This window comes from Pituophis catenifer, unplaced genomic scaffold (assembly GCF_029215685.1).
Source record: "Pituophis catenifer annectens isolate HBS135680 unplaced genomic scaffold, rPitCat1.0.hap2 SCAF_1, whole genome shotgun sequence".
NCBI lineage: Eukaryota > Metazoa > Chordata > Lepidosauria > Squamata > Colubridae > Pituophis > Pituophis catenifer.
In genome coordinates, this window is record NW_027256881.1 from 318,329,703 (window position 1) to 318,346,479 (window position 16,777).

General features: G+C 42.7%; 1 protein-coding gene across 1 annotated transcript in view; it reads right to left on the minus strand.

Annotated features, from left to right (window-relative positions):
* BRF1 (BRF1 general transcription factor IIIB subunit) overlaps positions 1 to 16,777 on the minus strand; it is a 243,669-nt gene that overhangs the window by 148,870 nt on the left and 78,022 nt on the right. The window contains exon 4 of the mRNA XM_070931601.1: positions 9,900 to 9,931. Within this exon, the coding sequence (XP_070787702.1) occupies positions 9,900 to 9,931 (32 nt within the window). The remainder of the gene's footprint in view (positions 1 to 9,899; positions 9,932 to 16,777) is intronic.

Below are 16,777 nucleotides of genomic sequence, written 5' to 3' on the forward strand. Positions count from 1 at the left end.
TAATGGCTAAAGTGATTAACTTTAGACAGCTTAGAAAGGCATGTTTTAATGATTCATTTGAAGTCAAGACAGAATTTATTCACCAGTAACAGAGTTTCCATCAAAAATTAAATATCTAAATTCACAAAAACCTCTATAATTCCATTCCGTGTATTGGACACACTAGTTAGGGAGCCAAGCCTGTTTATTCACACCAGATCCTAACAGCCATCAAGCATCAGGACAGCTCACTAGAGCATCACTTGGTCAGCAAGTCAAGACATACAGTAAAACAAATACATTGGTTATAACTGACCATATGCCATTGGCTCCTATCAGCTCTTACAACTCCATCTCATACCCAGGCTTTGAGGCCTCTATAAAACCAGTATCACAAAGTCCCCACACATCAGCATCATCCACTTCACAGGTGACTCTGGAAGCTGTTTCTGCATAACATTCAACAGCTTCCCCAAGGCTCTGGCCTACCCATTCAGGTTTCCCAATTAAAAAATAAATAAAGTCCAACAACGACATGTTCTTAACATATTCATAATAACTTTAGGAATCATTAAATTGTTTCCAAGGTGTTTCCAGAACAATTGCTTTAGTATTTGATCAGATTCTTTTTTTTCCTCTTTCTGAAGAAAAGAATATCTCTTCCAGACATCTGGTACTTCAATCATTCTCTTAGGACTTTTTAAAGATAAGAATAGAGCTTCAGTCAAACCATCAGAGGGTTTGGTATATTTCTCTCAAGACTCAAGCTGGAACTATGTTCCTTGAATCTGTTTTTCATAAACACCCAGTGGAAGAGGTATCCTCTTAGGGAAGACTAATCAAAATGGGAACTGAATAATTCTGCCTTTGTTATCTGGTATCCTTTATGCCATCTTCTCTCAACAGCTCAGTTTCTTTCTCTCTCTTATTTTCCAATATGTTTGAAAAAAAACTTATTTTGCTTACCAATTTCAGATCATTTTGAGTTTTAATTTTCTTGATAATATCTCTACAAATCTAAGTTAATAATATGGATTCCTTCTATTCCTCTTTCTGTCTCCTATTTGTGGGTATTTTTTTAAAAAATAACTAAATATCAGCTTCTTCTGCGGTTTTCCATTTCTCCCACTGGGATGCGGAGTGGGTCAGAAGTGGGATGATCCAGCTCGTCTGGCCAATCACTGAGTCGGATAAACTTGGCCACGCCTACTCAGGCCTCCCTTCCTTCCAGTTTATTCGACTCAGTGGTTCTGACCAGTCACTTCGCTGAGTCTCTCACTTCTGACAGAATTTGAGATCGTTTGTTGCTGGGGGCTTTTTTTACCTTGAACGCTGTCTAATCAGCAGGACTAACTCCACTGCCTCTTGAGCTTCAAGGGAACGTGAATGTTAAATTTCTTTCTGCCCCCATTCTCTTCTAGCGCTGTGCGTGCGGGCCACTTCAGTCTTCCTAGGCTGGAAACGCCGCCGCCGCGCCCCCCAGACAGCCGCCGCCTCCGCGCTCATCAGCGGAGGGGCGAGAAGAGCGATTTTCACCTTCGGGGGACAGGAGCTTCATTCTTCAGCCCCTGACTTCGCCGCCCGCTCTGCTGTTAGTTCCGCCCCAGCGCTAATCAGCTGGAGGTCGGAAAAGCCGACAAGCGCCTGGCTTCGTCCAGGGCTTCGTTCCGGCTCTGCTTGTGGCCGCCGTTCTTCCCGGAGCTCAGGGAAGACGGCGTGGTCGTTTTTACCGCTGTGGGCTTGGCGTGGGAGGTTTTGGACACTTCCCCGCCATTTTTAGTTGCCGCCAACTTGCAGACGTTACTGTGGCCGCCATTTTCCGCGCCCCTTTCAATCGGCTGCTCAGACCTGCCTGATCCTCTTAATGGGTAAGCTTCTCTTCAATTTTGATTCTGACCATCATCCAAAAAAAAAAAAAAAGAGAGAGAGGAGACAAGGACCAAAAATGCAGCAGGCCTGGGTCAAATGGAATTATTTCTTTGGGAATTAAATTCAAATCATTGGCGGCCATTTTGTCTGTCCCTGGAGGGTTTTCCCAGGCAGCCATTTTACCTTAACATAATATATATTTGCCTGGCTGGCTTATTCACTACAGCGGTCTCTTGGATGGAATTCTAATTCTGTATATTTCCTTGTGGAACTAAGACTTGGGAATTATTGTCTATATTTACACTAACTTCATTTGAATATTGTCTGATATCATGATAATTGATGATGCCTTTATCATTGTCCATTTACGTGCAGATTTCCTGTTGTAACACAGCCTGACCATCGCGATGGCAGACCAGTCATCTTGCAAGTCTGATTCTGGCCGTAAGGCCTCTTCAAAATCAAAGCATACCAAAAAGTCTCATAGAGATGAGACAAACCCGGAATCCGGTCTCGATTCAGGGGTGGCAGAGGAGGTTGATTTGACCAGAGCCTTCTCACCTGAACTGCAGGATAGCCTTCCTGGTTCTCCAATTAGACAGGAGGGGGACCCCTTCGATTGTTCTATTTCTGTTCAAGATCCTCCACCAAGTAACCAACCTAAGTCTGATCTGGAGAATCTTCCTCAATCGGTGCAGTTGTTAATTGCCAGGGCCATTTCTCATGGCATTCGAGCAGGCATCAGGGAGCACCGCTCTGCCTCTCTTGTCTCTGAGAGCCTTCATTCCAGAAGATCAAGGGTTTCTCCTGATGCCAGCCTTACAGGGTCCCCTGATCACTCTCCTGTTAGATCTAAGGGTAGTGCTGATATAGACCTGGAGGATGAACCTCAACGGGAGGTGGATTTATCGGATGACGAATCCACTGCTCCAGATGTGCCAGCCTTTACGGGGCTTTTCCCCCAGGGACTCTTTAAATCACTGCTTCACAAGGCCAAGGTTACCTCGGGCCTAATTGACACTGATTCTGCTCCCTCAACTTCTGCTGCTTCCTCCAGTCAGGGCATTTTTTCTGAACCAGTAGCTGAGCAATTGTTTGTCCCGGCACCAAAACTTTTCACTGATGTGGTTCGCAAACAATGGACTAATCCAACTTCTTTTCCTACTCCTAGTGGCTACGATCGTAGGAATTACAACATGGATCCTGTCCTGACTAGTCTCTTGCAGGTTCCCGAAGTCGATGGTCCTGTGGCAGCGCTTTCATCTTCGTCTCCTTTCCTCTCGGGGGACACTTCTGAGGGACTTAAGCCGGAAGACCGTAAGTTTGATTCTTCTTTCAAGAAAGCCCACCAGGCCTCAGCTTGGGCAATTCAGGCCGCTACTGCGGCCTCATTCTTTTCACGGTCATCACTATTGTGGCTCCAACAGCTCCAGTCCCGCTTACCGGCCCAGGAGGCCAGAGTCCATCAGGACTTAAATAAGATAATAGCTGCCACACAATTCACCTCGGATGCCACGTTAAATGCTGCCAAATTTGCCTCGCGGGCTATGGCTTCTTCAGTTACTTCCCGTCGCCTTTTGTGGCTTAAGCCTTGGCAAGCTGACCTCAAGGCCAAATGGCGTCTAGCTTCTACACCATACTCTGGCCCTAAATTATTTGGTGCTTCCCTTGAACCATTATTAGTGGAGGACAGGGATAAAAGGAAGGTCCTACCTTCCATTACTAGACGAGCTGATCGCAGGGCTACCCCCTACTATCGCAGGATCCCGGCCCGTAATTTCTTTCAGGAGGGCCCCAGTCAGAGACCTTACTCACAGGGTTCCTTTCGTCCCCAAGATAGAGGTTCCTACAGGGATAAATCCAAACCCTTCGCCCCTCAGAAACGGCCCTTTCGTGGAACTGGCGGACGTCAGTTCCGCCGCCAAAAGTGACTCTCGCTTGATAGCTCCCATTGGGGGGAGGTTGAGCCTGTTTCTCCCCGAATGGGCTCGCAGTACGACAGACCAATGGGTTCTTCATATCATCGAATTCGGCCTCCCATTGGAGTTCCTCTCCCGTCCTCCGAGCCGCTTCGTGCCTTGCCCTGTCTCCAGCACCCTCAGCAAGCGAAATTTGATGGAGATCGCCATTCAGCATCTTCTGGAGATCAATGCTGTGGAGGACGTCCCTCGGGAGCAATGGAGACAGGGGTTTTACTCGATTCTTTTCGTGGTTCCAAAGCGCTCGGGGGGATGGAGAGCGATCCTAAATTTAAAATCCCTGAACTCCCATTTAGTGTACCGCAAGTTCAGGATGAGTACGCTCAAATCTATCCTGGAGGGAATAAGACCCGGAGACTTCCTAGCCTCAATCGATCTCTCCGAGGCGTACCTTCATATACCTATAGAGCCAGCTCACCGGCGGTACCTCAGGTTCAGCTACGCGGGGCGTCACCTACAATACCGGGCCCTTCCATTTGGCCTGGCATCGGCCCCGCGCAGTTTCACCAAGATTCTGGCAGCCTTGATAGCTCACCTGCGGTCCATACCAATTCGAATTCAGGCTTATCTGGACGATATTTTAATACAAGCCTCGTCCTACGACAGAGCCAGAACCAATGTATTTCTCACATTGCAAATATTACAGAATCATGGGTTTCTAGTCAACGTGCCCAAGAGTCAGTTGGTCCCTCAACAGCGCATAAATCATCTAGGCGCAGTCATAGACACGCAGGTGGGACAGGTGTTCCTCTCCCAGGAGAGGAAAGACAGCCTCAGATCTCTGATTCGGCATCTGTTACAAGATCCGACAGCTCCCAAGCTAGAATTGTCCCGTCTCCTGGGGAAACTAGCCTCATGCACAGACATAGTTCCCTGGGCTCGGCTTCATGCCCGCAGCCTTCAATGGCTGCTACTCCCCTATCAGCGGGCAAGGACAGCGGACTCCAAATCCAAGATCAGGGTCCCCCTGTCAGTACGCCGGTCTTTGCACTGGTGGCTATCCCCGGCTCTGGACAACGGATGCGTCTTCTTGGACACACATCCACTGATTATGACTACAGACGCCAGTCTGACGGGCTGGGGCGCGCACCTGGGTTCCCAGGTCGCTCAAGGGCGATGGTCCTCGACAGAAGCAAGGTCAAGTATCAATCTTCTGGAACTCAGGGCCATCCGCTTAGCTCTTCTGGCCTTTCATCAGACGGTGCAGGGACAACACTTACTAGTGCTTACAGACAATGTGTCGGCGAAGGCACATGTCAACCGCCAAGGGGGGACGAGGTCCAAGGCCTTGATGCAGGAGGCTCTTCTTCTCGGGAAGTGGGCGGAATCTCACCTTCTATCCCTCAAGGCGGATCACATCGCGGGGAAGGACAACCTTCAGGCGGACTATCTCAGCCGCACCACGATAGACGCATCAGAATGGCGCCTCAGCCCCGCTCTGTTTCGGGACATCTGTCTCCGGTTCGGCCAGCCACAGGTAGACCTCCTTGCATCCCCAGAGAACGCACAGCTACGCCGATTCTTCACACGCTACCCATCGCAGGGGGCAGAGGACACAAACGCTCTCCGTTGCCCCTGGCCTCAGGAGCTACTCTATGCGTTCCCGCCGATCCCATTGATCCCGCGGGTCCTTCGCAGAATTGTGGCAGAGAGAGCAGACGTGGTCTTCATCGCCCCCTATTGGCCAAGAAGGCCATGGTTCTCCGACCTCGTAGCCCTCTCAACGACGGACCCTTGGCGGCTTCCTCCGGAGAAGGTGTCCCTCAGTCAAGGGGCAATCCTACACCCAGGGACGGCGTGCCTCTGTCTCATCACCTTTCCATCCACGTGGGGTACGAAATCTGCGTCCGCCCGTGGTACACCGATATCCCACATGGGACTTGCCACATGTATTGTCAGCCTTGACAGGTCCACCCTTTGAACCTCTCCGGACTGCCTCCCTTAGATTTCTAACCATGAAAGTGGCCTTCCTGGTGGCCGTGACTTCGGCTCGCCGCATTTCTGAACTGGCAGCTCTATCAGTCAGACCGGACTTATGTGTGATACACCCAGATAGGGTAATTCTTAGACTGGACCCGGCATTCGTGCCAAAAATTAACTCACGATTCCATCGTGAACAGGAAGTTATCCTGCCTAACTTTTGCCCAAATCCATCTCATCCACTAGAACGCAAATGGCGGACCCTTGATGTTCGCAGGGCTTTAAAAATATATATCTCTCGGACCTCATCCTCAAGACGCTCCGAAGCCCTATTTATTTCCTTTCAACCCTCATCTTTGGGATCCAAAGTTTCTTCAGTCACCATAGGGCGTTGGATCCGAGCTTGTATTTCCAAAGCTTATGACTCACGATCTCTCCCCATTCCACGTCATATTACGGCTCACTCCACACGGAGTGCAGCTACTACCGCTGCTTGGGCCACGCAGGCCTCCCTCGAGGAAATTTGCCGGGCAGCTACCTGGGCCTCTCCTGTTCCATTCATCAAGCATTACCGTTTGGACACCTTTGCCTCCGCCGAGGCAGCCTTCGGAAGGAGAGTCCTCCAACAGGTTCACCTGGCACCCCGACATCGACCTTCGCAGACCTCCCGCCCGACGAATTAGCAAGCTTGGGTATGTCCCACTTCTGACCCACTCCGCATCCCAGTGGGAGAAGAGGCGTTGGACTTACCGTGAACGCTCTTTCTCCAGGGGATGCGGAGTGGGTCAGCCCCTCCCGTCTGCGATTTCTCCTTTGTATTTCTAGGCTTGAGACTGTTTTGCAGATCTGCCTTCGTCGAACAAACTGGAAGGAAGGGAGGCCTGAGTAGGCGTGGCCAAGTTTATCCGACTCAGTGATTGGCCAGACGAGCTGGATCATCCCACTTCTGACCCACTCCGCATCCCCTGGAGAAAGAGCGTTCACGGTAAGTCCAACGCCTCTTTTCTTCTTTGTTGGACTTGTGTGCAGTTTTGCTTTTAGTCTCTCCATTTTTCAGAAAGTTTTGACTCGTTTTTTTCCATTAACTACTCCTGCCATATAATCCATTTTCTTCAATTTCAAGGTAGATGTATGATTTCATTTCTTTTTAATTTCCCCGTAAAATCAAGAAGTGCAGTATTACACAATTACTTTTACCCAAAGTTAATTCTCCAATTAATTCCAGTCTGATTACTCTGCCTTCCTTGTTGGTTATGATCACATCAGAAAAGGCTGATTTCCTTACTGAAAAAGAAAAACTGTCCTTTTTTATTATTCTGGAAAGATCACTAACTCTTTGTGGGACACCCAACACATGTAGGGATAATCAACATTCCCTCATTTCTACTATATGAAAGAGTTGTGATTTGCTTTTGGAAAGTATTATCTAAAAGGCTCTTTTTAAGAATTCTTGAAATTATTTTGGAATTCAGCTTCGGGCTTGTAATAAATTCCATTGAGTTAATATTGACTTCATAAATTAAGTATTTTTTTTAAAAAAGTGTTTCTTAAACAGAGACACTTCAAACGAATTATATTAACATATATTAAAATAAAGCTTTGTAACTGGCATAAATCTGCCTACTTATTTGTTTTCTGTCTGCAGGTATTTTGATAATATGTACTAATACAGAATACATCATTTCTCCATTATAAAGACTGACAGCTTGGTATCCAAATCTTCAGTTTGTTTGTTTTGTTTGTTTGTTTTCAATTTTATTTTCAGAAAAGGCATATGACTTTTATGAAAGAGGGCACAATAGAAAAAATAATATATAGTTTATAATACATGATGTAGTTATATATTAGCTATTAATACAGTTCTGTGCTGAACACCATTTGAAAGAAAGATCAGAAAAGCTGAAGACGTTTGATAAGATTTAGCAGTTCAAGTAGTCGTTTTCTAACAAACACATTGGAGCTGGCAACTCTGTCATTAAGTTAATTAGTTGCTTAGTGAAACCACAACTGTAGTTATGAAGCTTTTCTTTATTTTACAAACCTGTAAAAGTTGTAAATGTGAAAACTAGTGCAGTTACTTTTTCATCACCATCATAACCAGGAATGGTTGCTAAATAAGGCGCTTGCTAAGTAAGATGTATTCTAATCCAATATATCTAAGACCATAAGAGATAAACCAGATATCATAAAGATAAGAATGATGTTGCAAATTATCCGTTTAATAAGCAGATTATCTGGACCCTTTTCAGGCAGAGTTCAGGGGGGGCTATAGCACTGGTTGTGTCTGGATAATCTTTGGAGGGCTCAGGATGGGGGAGGGAGGAGATGAATCTATCCTGGCCCTCTTATAACTCTCAAGTGGCATTTGATACCATTTACATGGTATTCTTCTAAACCAGCTCCAGCACACAGTTTTGTGATGATTTTCTTCCTTCCTCTGTGGTTGGTTCCAGACAGTGCTGGGGGGTCGTGTCAAACTCCAGGTCCTTGCACTGTGGGTTACTTCAGGGCTCAGTTCTCTCACTCCTTCTCTATATGAGGTCACAGGCAGAGATCATCCATTGATGAGCTGAACTCCACAGTTTGTTCATACTATACTGCGGCTGTGTGAATTTCTACTTTCTTTCTAGGTAAAATTCAAGGGGATGGTTATCATCTTCAAAACCCTGAACGTATGTACTCATTCTATCAGGGCGGATATGGTACACACACTCTAGGTCTCGTTCCTTAAATGTTGTCATCTGGTGGGACTCAGGTAGTGCACCTTTTCCCCTGGGATCCAACAGGGGAAGCCTTTCGAAAGCCTCAAAGAACTGGCTTTCCCCACAAGCACTTAGGTAGAGTAGGTCGGAGCTCAGCAAAATGGAATGCTGATGTGTAGAGAAAAAATTTCTTTGAAATAGCAGGAGTTTTTGTTATGGTTTGATGTTTTCTCATTGTCTTGTGAACTGCTCAAGGTTATGGTACATGAGATGAACAGTCCTATAAGACTTGTACATGAATAAATACATACATTTATAATTATTAAGATGGCAATGCACAGGTAGTCCTCGACTTACGGTCACAATTGAGTCAACAATTTCTGTTGCTAAGCGATACAGTTGTGAAGTGAGTCACTACAGTAGTTAAGTTAGTAGCATGGTTGTTAAGCGAATCTGGCTCCCACATTGACCTTGCTTGTCTGAAGGTCACACGTGATCACATGATGCAAGGCACAGCAACTGTCATAAATATGAGTCAGTTGCCAAGCGTCACATAATCACGTGACCATGGGGATGCTGCAATGTACATAAGTACGAAAAACGGTCATGTCACTTTTTCAGTGCTGTTGTAACTTTGAACAGTCACTAAATGAACTGTTGTAAGTTGAGGACTACCTGTATTTGTCTATGCCCCTGGTCCATTGATCAGTACCAGTCCACAGCCTGTTGGCAACTGGGCCATGCAAACAATGGGTGAGCATATGAAGCTTCGTTTGAGCATGCGCAGGATCTAGATTGCGCATGTGGGGGGGGGGAACCCACTGCTTCCACTGCCACTGATCCGTGAAGCCAGAAAGGTTGGGGACCTCTAGTTTTTGCTTCACCCTGCATATTTCAGTTATATCATTCTCATGCAGATGACAATCATTATAATATATGTGGGGAAATCATCTCTAACATTCCAGATGCTATATTCTTGGATTTTCCATCCCAATGTATCTGATGAGCCTCAAGTTGGAAAATTGTTACTTAAGAAATAATACATATATAATTTCGCCAGCATGCTTCTTTCAAGCCAACTTCTGAAGTTTCTGCTAAAATAATTTCCCTCCAGCTTTACAGAACTGAACACCTGCTTTTGCCAATATTTTTTAAATCTGCTTTTAAAATAGAATACATAAACATAAATCTGAACAGAGTATAAAGCCCACAGCATTGGCAGCCTAATTATTAGTATCACAATTATATTGTTGATCTGTTGTTTGTAAAATGGAGTGATATATACCAAACACCTGATTCTAATTGCACTAAATAAACCAATAGAGCTAAATGGGAGAAAAAGACAACAAAAGTTGCTTGAATAAAGCTGCTATTATAATTTCTCTGCTTTCAGTTTTTGGCATGTGTTAATGTTTTAACAGAATATTTAAACAAAAGCAGTTACAATTACCTGAAGGAGGTCACTGAGGTCAAGCAGCATGTCTATTCTTGAGGTTAAGGAACTTAAGAGCATACACATTCCTAATGTATAATATTTGACTGTCAACAAGAAAAAGACAAAAAACATTTTATTCTGGAAGCACACAAAACAGGACATCTAAATATTCCAGTTCTTAGCAAAGAAACGGTGAGGACTTAAGAGGGGGAAGGAAGGATGCAGACAAGTATTTAAGTTGGATTTTGCTCTTGGCTTTATTTGTTATAAACTTTGCTTAAGGTTTAAATGGTTATCTTGGCCAACAATGCATACAGATTTCAAAACAGAGCTGAATGTTAAGAGGCACAAAACCTCTGCCAAAGTTTAGCAGCCTCTGTGCCTAACATAGCAACTGTCACAAGGAATGGAGAATAAATCTTAATAAAATCCAGAATCCCAGACTTCATTTCTCCAGTCTTTAACTAAAACATGATTTTTCCTCAAAGCCTTCTATAAAAATAGTTATGGGTTGTCCCAAAATCAGGATTGCTCTGTGAACCCAACCTCCAATTCAAATTCTGGTCTCTACTAGGTTCTAGTAAATTGTATATGTACCTTTAGTTCAACACATGCAGCATTATCTAGTAAATATTGTCAAAAGAAGTGGGAAGCATGTCCAATTATACATTGGACATCCCAAATTTCCACTGTATCTCTATTTTTAATTATCATTGGGCAGCTCTGCCCTTTCTCCCTCTGCCCACATCTGTTCACTTGCAGTCCATTTTATTCTCAAAATAATTTCAGAAGCAGACTGCTGCATTTTGGAATAAAGTACTAAGCTTATTTTCCTTTGAATCAACATTATATTGTACCTAAGTGGTTGTTATCCTCCAGCAATCTTGGCTTTTGTTTATATTTATTTTAATCACATTATTTTAATGAATAGTTGTCATATTGTTTTTAATTGCTGCTGGCTGTACACTGCTCAGAGTCACATTCTTTGAGATGGGCAGCCATATAAATTTGCTAAATAAAGAAATGTATGTAAATCATTCAGCTGAGTAAGCAACATACTGAATATTAGTTTGATTTAGTTCAGTAAATTGCCAAAATCCTTGTATTTTATTAGGTAGAAATAAGGTATCCGTGATCATTTAACTAGCAAATCCTTAATGAAATCAATAATACTTACATTAATTTATATAGTAAATCTTAATTGTTCTAATACTGCAGATGAAGAAACAGAAGCAGATAGTGATTTATTTACTGCCATAACAGAAGTAAGATTTAAGGAAAAAACTCCGTAATTTACTGTTCAGTTGTCAATAAAAATGCACCACACTACATGAATATGATGTGCAATTTCGATACAAACGTGTGGTATGCAGGCTTTTTAAAAGTATGCATATATTGTGTTAGAGTAAAATGCAAAGATCTACTGGTATTGTAAATCAGTCATACTTAGCTTAACATAAAAAAACAAAACCACAGAGGCTGCATTGATTCTTTGGGTCCTTCTTACATAAGCTACACAAGTTTACATGGCCGGCATAAGCATATCCAACTTCAGGCAAAACTTTTACACAGACACACCCTTAGACCACTATTTTACCTATAAAAGAAGAGGGTGTGGCTTTATTAGTGTTCCAGAATACTCAGAAACAATTTTGTCAGCCTCCAATCAGTTCTTACTAGCTCTTCAAAGAAAAGCTATATAAAGAAGAATCTGTATATGTAAAAGCCAGTTCCCAAATATGAATGACCTTGAAACAAAGGATGAAACTATGCAAACAGCCAGAATGAACTTATAGCCTAGTTTGTAATTTTGAGGTCAGAAGGTTGGGTTTTTATGTTCTTTGAAGGTATCACTCTCTAGTTTCCTTATAAATTAATCATTCACTCATATGCAACAAACCAAAGCACTGTACTGTAGAGCTTAATTACTTTTCCTTGGAACCAAAGTTAAATAAGTAAGCATAGCTAGTCTTTATTCAAGGGGGCGAGGGGGGAAACTCAGTTGTTAATCAAAGCTGTTCCTATGTGAAACCGTGATTGTTGCTATGATCTCACTTCAGGTTTCCTTTCCTTCCCAGACCTGCCAATGTCATAATGAGGATTGGTAGTAAAGTTACTTTTACATCAACATAACTGCTTAACAAGGCAGTTATTCAAAAAAGACTATCTGTAGTTTACTCATGCAACACGCATAGAAAAGTCAGAGAACTATTTTCATTAATTTGCTATCCCCTACATTCCTTAAAAACTTCTAGAACAAAATAGATACAGTAAAGGAGACTGCGGAAAAAACATAGATTAACTCATTTGCATTCTCTACAAATGTAATTCACTGACAAGCATCTAGGTCCTAATGAATGAGAATTCATCAGAAGAGTCTCATACTGCATCTTAAATGTTTTAGTAATAAGGAGGCAACTTCAGTCCTAATGCTGGGAATTTTTGCTAAAAGAAAGCCAGTACAAGATACAGTTAAGAAGTGCTGACAAGATCAAATCTACATTAAATTTCTCTTCAACTACAAAGTTACTTGAGTTTACCCCAATCCCCAGAAATAATGGAGGGAACTAAATCTGAAAAGGTTAAACATACAGGTAGTCCTTGACTTACGACTAGTCCTTTAACAACAACACAAAGTTATGATGGAGCCAGAAAGGGGGCTTTATGGTCCATAAAGCACTTCTGGCCATTGTAAAATATCTTGTATGGACCCCATGGTCATGTGATCAGATTTTGGGCACTTGGCAACTGGCTTGCCGTGTACGACTGTTTTTATTTTACTTATTTGTATCCCAAGGCAGTAAACATATCCAACACATCTTCCTCCCCCTATTTTCTCCACACAACAATTCTGTGAGGTAAGTTGGGCTGAGGAATAGGGAGTGGCCCAAAGCCACCGAGATGGCTTTCGTGCCTAAGACAGGACTAAACTCTCAGTTTGCTACTTTCTAGTTTGGTCTTTCCAGACCACTAGACCAAACTGGCTGCCAAGCACCAATGCGATCAAGATTTATTCAGCTTTCCATCCTGCCGGGGTCAGTAAATGAGGACCCAGATTGTTGGGGTCAACATGCAAATACATTGTAAACTGTCCAGACAGTGCTGTAAAGTGCTATGGGGTGGTATACAAGCCTAAATGCTGTTGCAATTGTTATTGCTATTACCATTTGCTTCACTTAACAATTGAGATTCTATTTCCAATTGTGGTTGTAAATTGAGAACTATCTGTAATCTATCCTACTAAAGCAAACAAAATGTTGGATTCAGTTGAGTGTGGGTAGAATAAAAATGCATTAATATCTATACAGGTAGTCATTTCTAGGTAGTAAATCTTACAGGTCATAAATCATCCCGGCTGTAAATTGAGACAACCATGGAACCATACCCAATTTTACAATATTTTTTGAAGTGGTCCTTAAGCAAACCTGCAGTTATTAAGCAAATGCTGAGGTCATAAATGTGGATCCATTCTTCTGAATGGGCATTTATTGCCAAAAACTAGTAAAAAGTAGCTCACTTTAATTTTAAATATTTATTAAGTGATCAGATTGCATTTAGCTGCACAGCAACTAAATTTGAGTTGCATAGCATTTAAAACATTTCATGTATACTTTCTTAATACCGTGTTTCCCCGAAAATAAGGGGAACTCTTATCTTCTTTTGACCCCCGCAATAGGGGGGTCTTATCCCTAAACTTCAGCAGGCCAGATTCGGTGAGCCAGACTCGGGAGAAGAAGAGAGAGAGGAGGCCTGCAAGAGAGCCCATTTCTCACATTCTTCTGTTTCCGGGCGGCGGCAGCACGTTCAGCTCCCCAAATCTGGCTTGCTGATCTCGGCTAGCGAGAGGGGGGTAGGTGGGGAGGGGTGGGGTGACGGAGAAGTGAGATGCCTCCTCCTCTTTCTCCTTCCCTTCTCTGGCTTCTGCTCACTGGGGATCGCCCAGCTAAGTTGGATGCCAGAGCGGCCACCTCGGGGACTCTGGCATCCTGGCATAGTCGTCGGCATCGTCATCGTGATCGCCTTCTCCCCCACAACACCCCTTTCCGCCCCCCAAGCATTTAACCTGGCTGGTGGGCTTGTCGGAGCATCCCCCTCACTGCCCCCTCCCCCTAAGCCACTCTGTTTCCCACTTGCCAATAGCAGATTATAAAGAGAAAAAAAGAGAGAGAGCTGGAATGGGGAGGGATCTCAGCTGTCGATGAACCTTTCAATTAGCTCCTCTTATTTATTTTATTTTATTTTATTTTATTTTATTTTATTTTATTTATTTTATTATTTTATTTTATTATTTTATTTTATTATTTTATTTTATTTTATTTATTTTATTTTATATTTTATTATTTTATTTTATTTTATTTTATTTTATTTTATTTTATTTTATTTTATTTTATTTTATTTTATTTTATTATTTTATTTTATTTTATTTTATTTTATTTTATTTTATTTTATTTTATTTTATTTTATTTCTATACTGCCCTTCTCCCAAAGGACTCAGGGCGGTGTACAGCCTAATTAAAAACACAAAGACAGACAAAATTTAAAAATAATTAAAATTATTAAATAATAGGCCCAATTTATAAAACCCCGAATTTAAAATCCCATTTGAAACCAATTAAAATCTTTACATTGATAGCCCAGCCTGGCGGAAGTCCTGTCTTGGAGCTCCGGTCCTGGCAGATTGAGGCCATTTTAGCATCCGACCCACAAAAAACAAAAAGGTTTGCCGAGGATGAGGTTGGATTGGGGACGTGGGCAGCAGGCAGAAGGGGAAGGCGACCCCCACCCTTCCCCAGAGCCGGCCAAGAGACCCCCCTCCCCACTCTTCCTCCTCTGCAGCAGGGCTTTTGGCATCCACGGGGGCTGATTGCCACCCATCCATGGGGGGCTCCTTTCCACGTGGGGAAACGGCGGGATGTCTCTGCATCCTCCCATTGTGTGGAGCTGGGTGGGCAGGCAGGGAAGCGAGGCAGGAGCCCCCGGTGCTGCCTTCCAGTCAGGGGAGGGAGGGAGGGAGGCTGCTTGCAAAATCCACTCATTGGGACTGCGGACTCCCCTCCCCCCCCCCCCGGTCACCCTCCTCTCCGGCCTTGCCTCAAGTCGCGTTGCTTGGGCGGCAGCTCTGCATGCATCTAAGTATTTGGAAGGAGGGCTTATTTTCAGGGGGGCTTATTTTAGCGCATGCGATCGAAAGCCCAACTGGGCTTATTATCTGGACAGGTCCTAGTTTCGGGGAAACACAGTAATTTATATAATTACCTGGCCTAGATTCCGGCAGTTGCAGAGGCCAGCAAATCAACAGCTGGACAAACATTTCTATTTCATTTTTTTTCTTTTAAACAGTTTTTATTAGTTTATAATATAGCATACAAAGAAAATACAAAAGTAAATAGTAGAAAAATAGGGAAGGGAAAAGGAAAGGGGAAAGGGGGGGAAAGAAAAGGGGGAAAAGAAAAAAAAAGGCATTGACTTCCAACTTCCTTTGGTGCAGTAGAATAAGGCATAAACATCAAACCTCAACTTTTTACTTTTACATAATAGTATAAACTAGCCATTTCTGTAACAACAAATCTAATCGGTAAAACCCAAAATCAAAGTTTCATTTTGTTCCACCTCAAGCACAAAGTCCAGAAGCGGTTTCCAAGTAGAAATAAAAGTATTTATATTTTTTCCTTTGATCAAAAGAGTCAATTTAGCCATCTCCGCTAACTTCATCTATTTTAGCAGCCATTCATCCATTGTGGGGATCGAGGTGACCTTCCATTTCTGTGCATAACGAAGTCTTGCTGCCGTCAACATATATAATATCAAAGTTCCAATTTTTTTTTCCAGGTCTCTTTTTTCATTAAACCCAAAAGAAAATTATCTGGTTTTCTCTTTATATTCACTTTAAGAATTTTCTGTATCAAGATATGTATCCTACAGTCAAATATTTCAAACTCCTCGAATCTGCCACAGCAAAGACTGCCTAGCACACATGCAAACTCTAAGAATGAATAATGGCTTAGCACAGTACTGCCTGATTAAATATAGAGCACAAAAGGATTATTTTTATTCTTTTTATTATGATGATTAGTCACACAGTCAGCCAGATGTTTAGACTGGATTTGACATTATTTATAATTATGCTTTTTTTTTGCATTATATTTTACTGTTTCAATTTATGCCTGTCACACACTTAAGACAACCAAATGCTCAAATATAAACTTTTAAAAACCTACAAAAACGGCCACAATTATTATTATAACTCAAAAGAGCTGAATCAAGTGGAAAAGCTTAACTCCATTCTTGAGATTAAAAACAGTACAGATGAAATGCAGCTCCCAAATGAGTAGCTTCCACATTTGGAAGCAAGGCAAAATCTTATCAGTCATCAACTTCCTTTGAAGGAGATTCAGAGACCCATTAATAAATAAGAACAAGAAAAGTTCAAACCACAAACATTTAATCCATGTCTAGTAATATCTGGCAATGTTTAGGTGCCAAACTACGGAACAAAGATAAAATGTGGGATCTGCTATTGCTGGGCTGGCCTGAGTGAGAGCAATTATCAGTAGGAAGCAGTTGTAAAAACAATCCTTTTGTTTGCAAGCTTTCTAGTGTTGGGGAGGGAGAGAGAATGAAAAGTTGGAGAATTATGAATCACAGAAATAGTGATTTCATTCTCAAAAACTTGCTGGAAAAGGAAAGGTCACAAGGCTGGAGCAAGGCTTATTTGAGGTCTTTCCTCAGGCTGGAATGCAAAATACAAACCAACATTTGTCCCCCTTGATAGGATCCAGTTCAATATTATCCGTGCAAACACTGAGAGCCCCTTAGGCAGTCAAGCCCCTTTTGTTTGCAATATTATTCCTTTGGGCAAAGCCATTTGGCAACTATTTATAGATGGATATTTC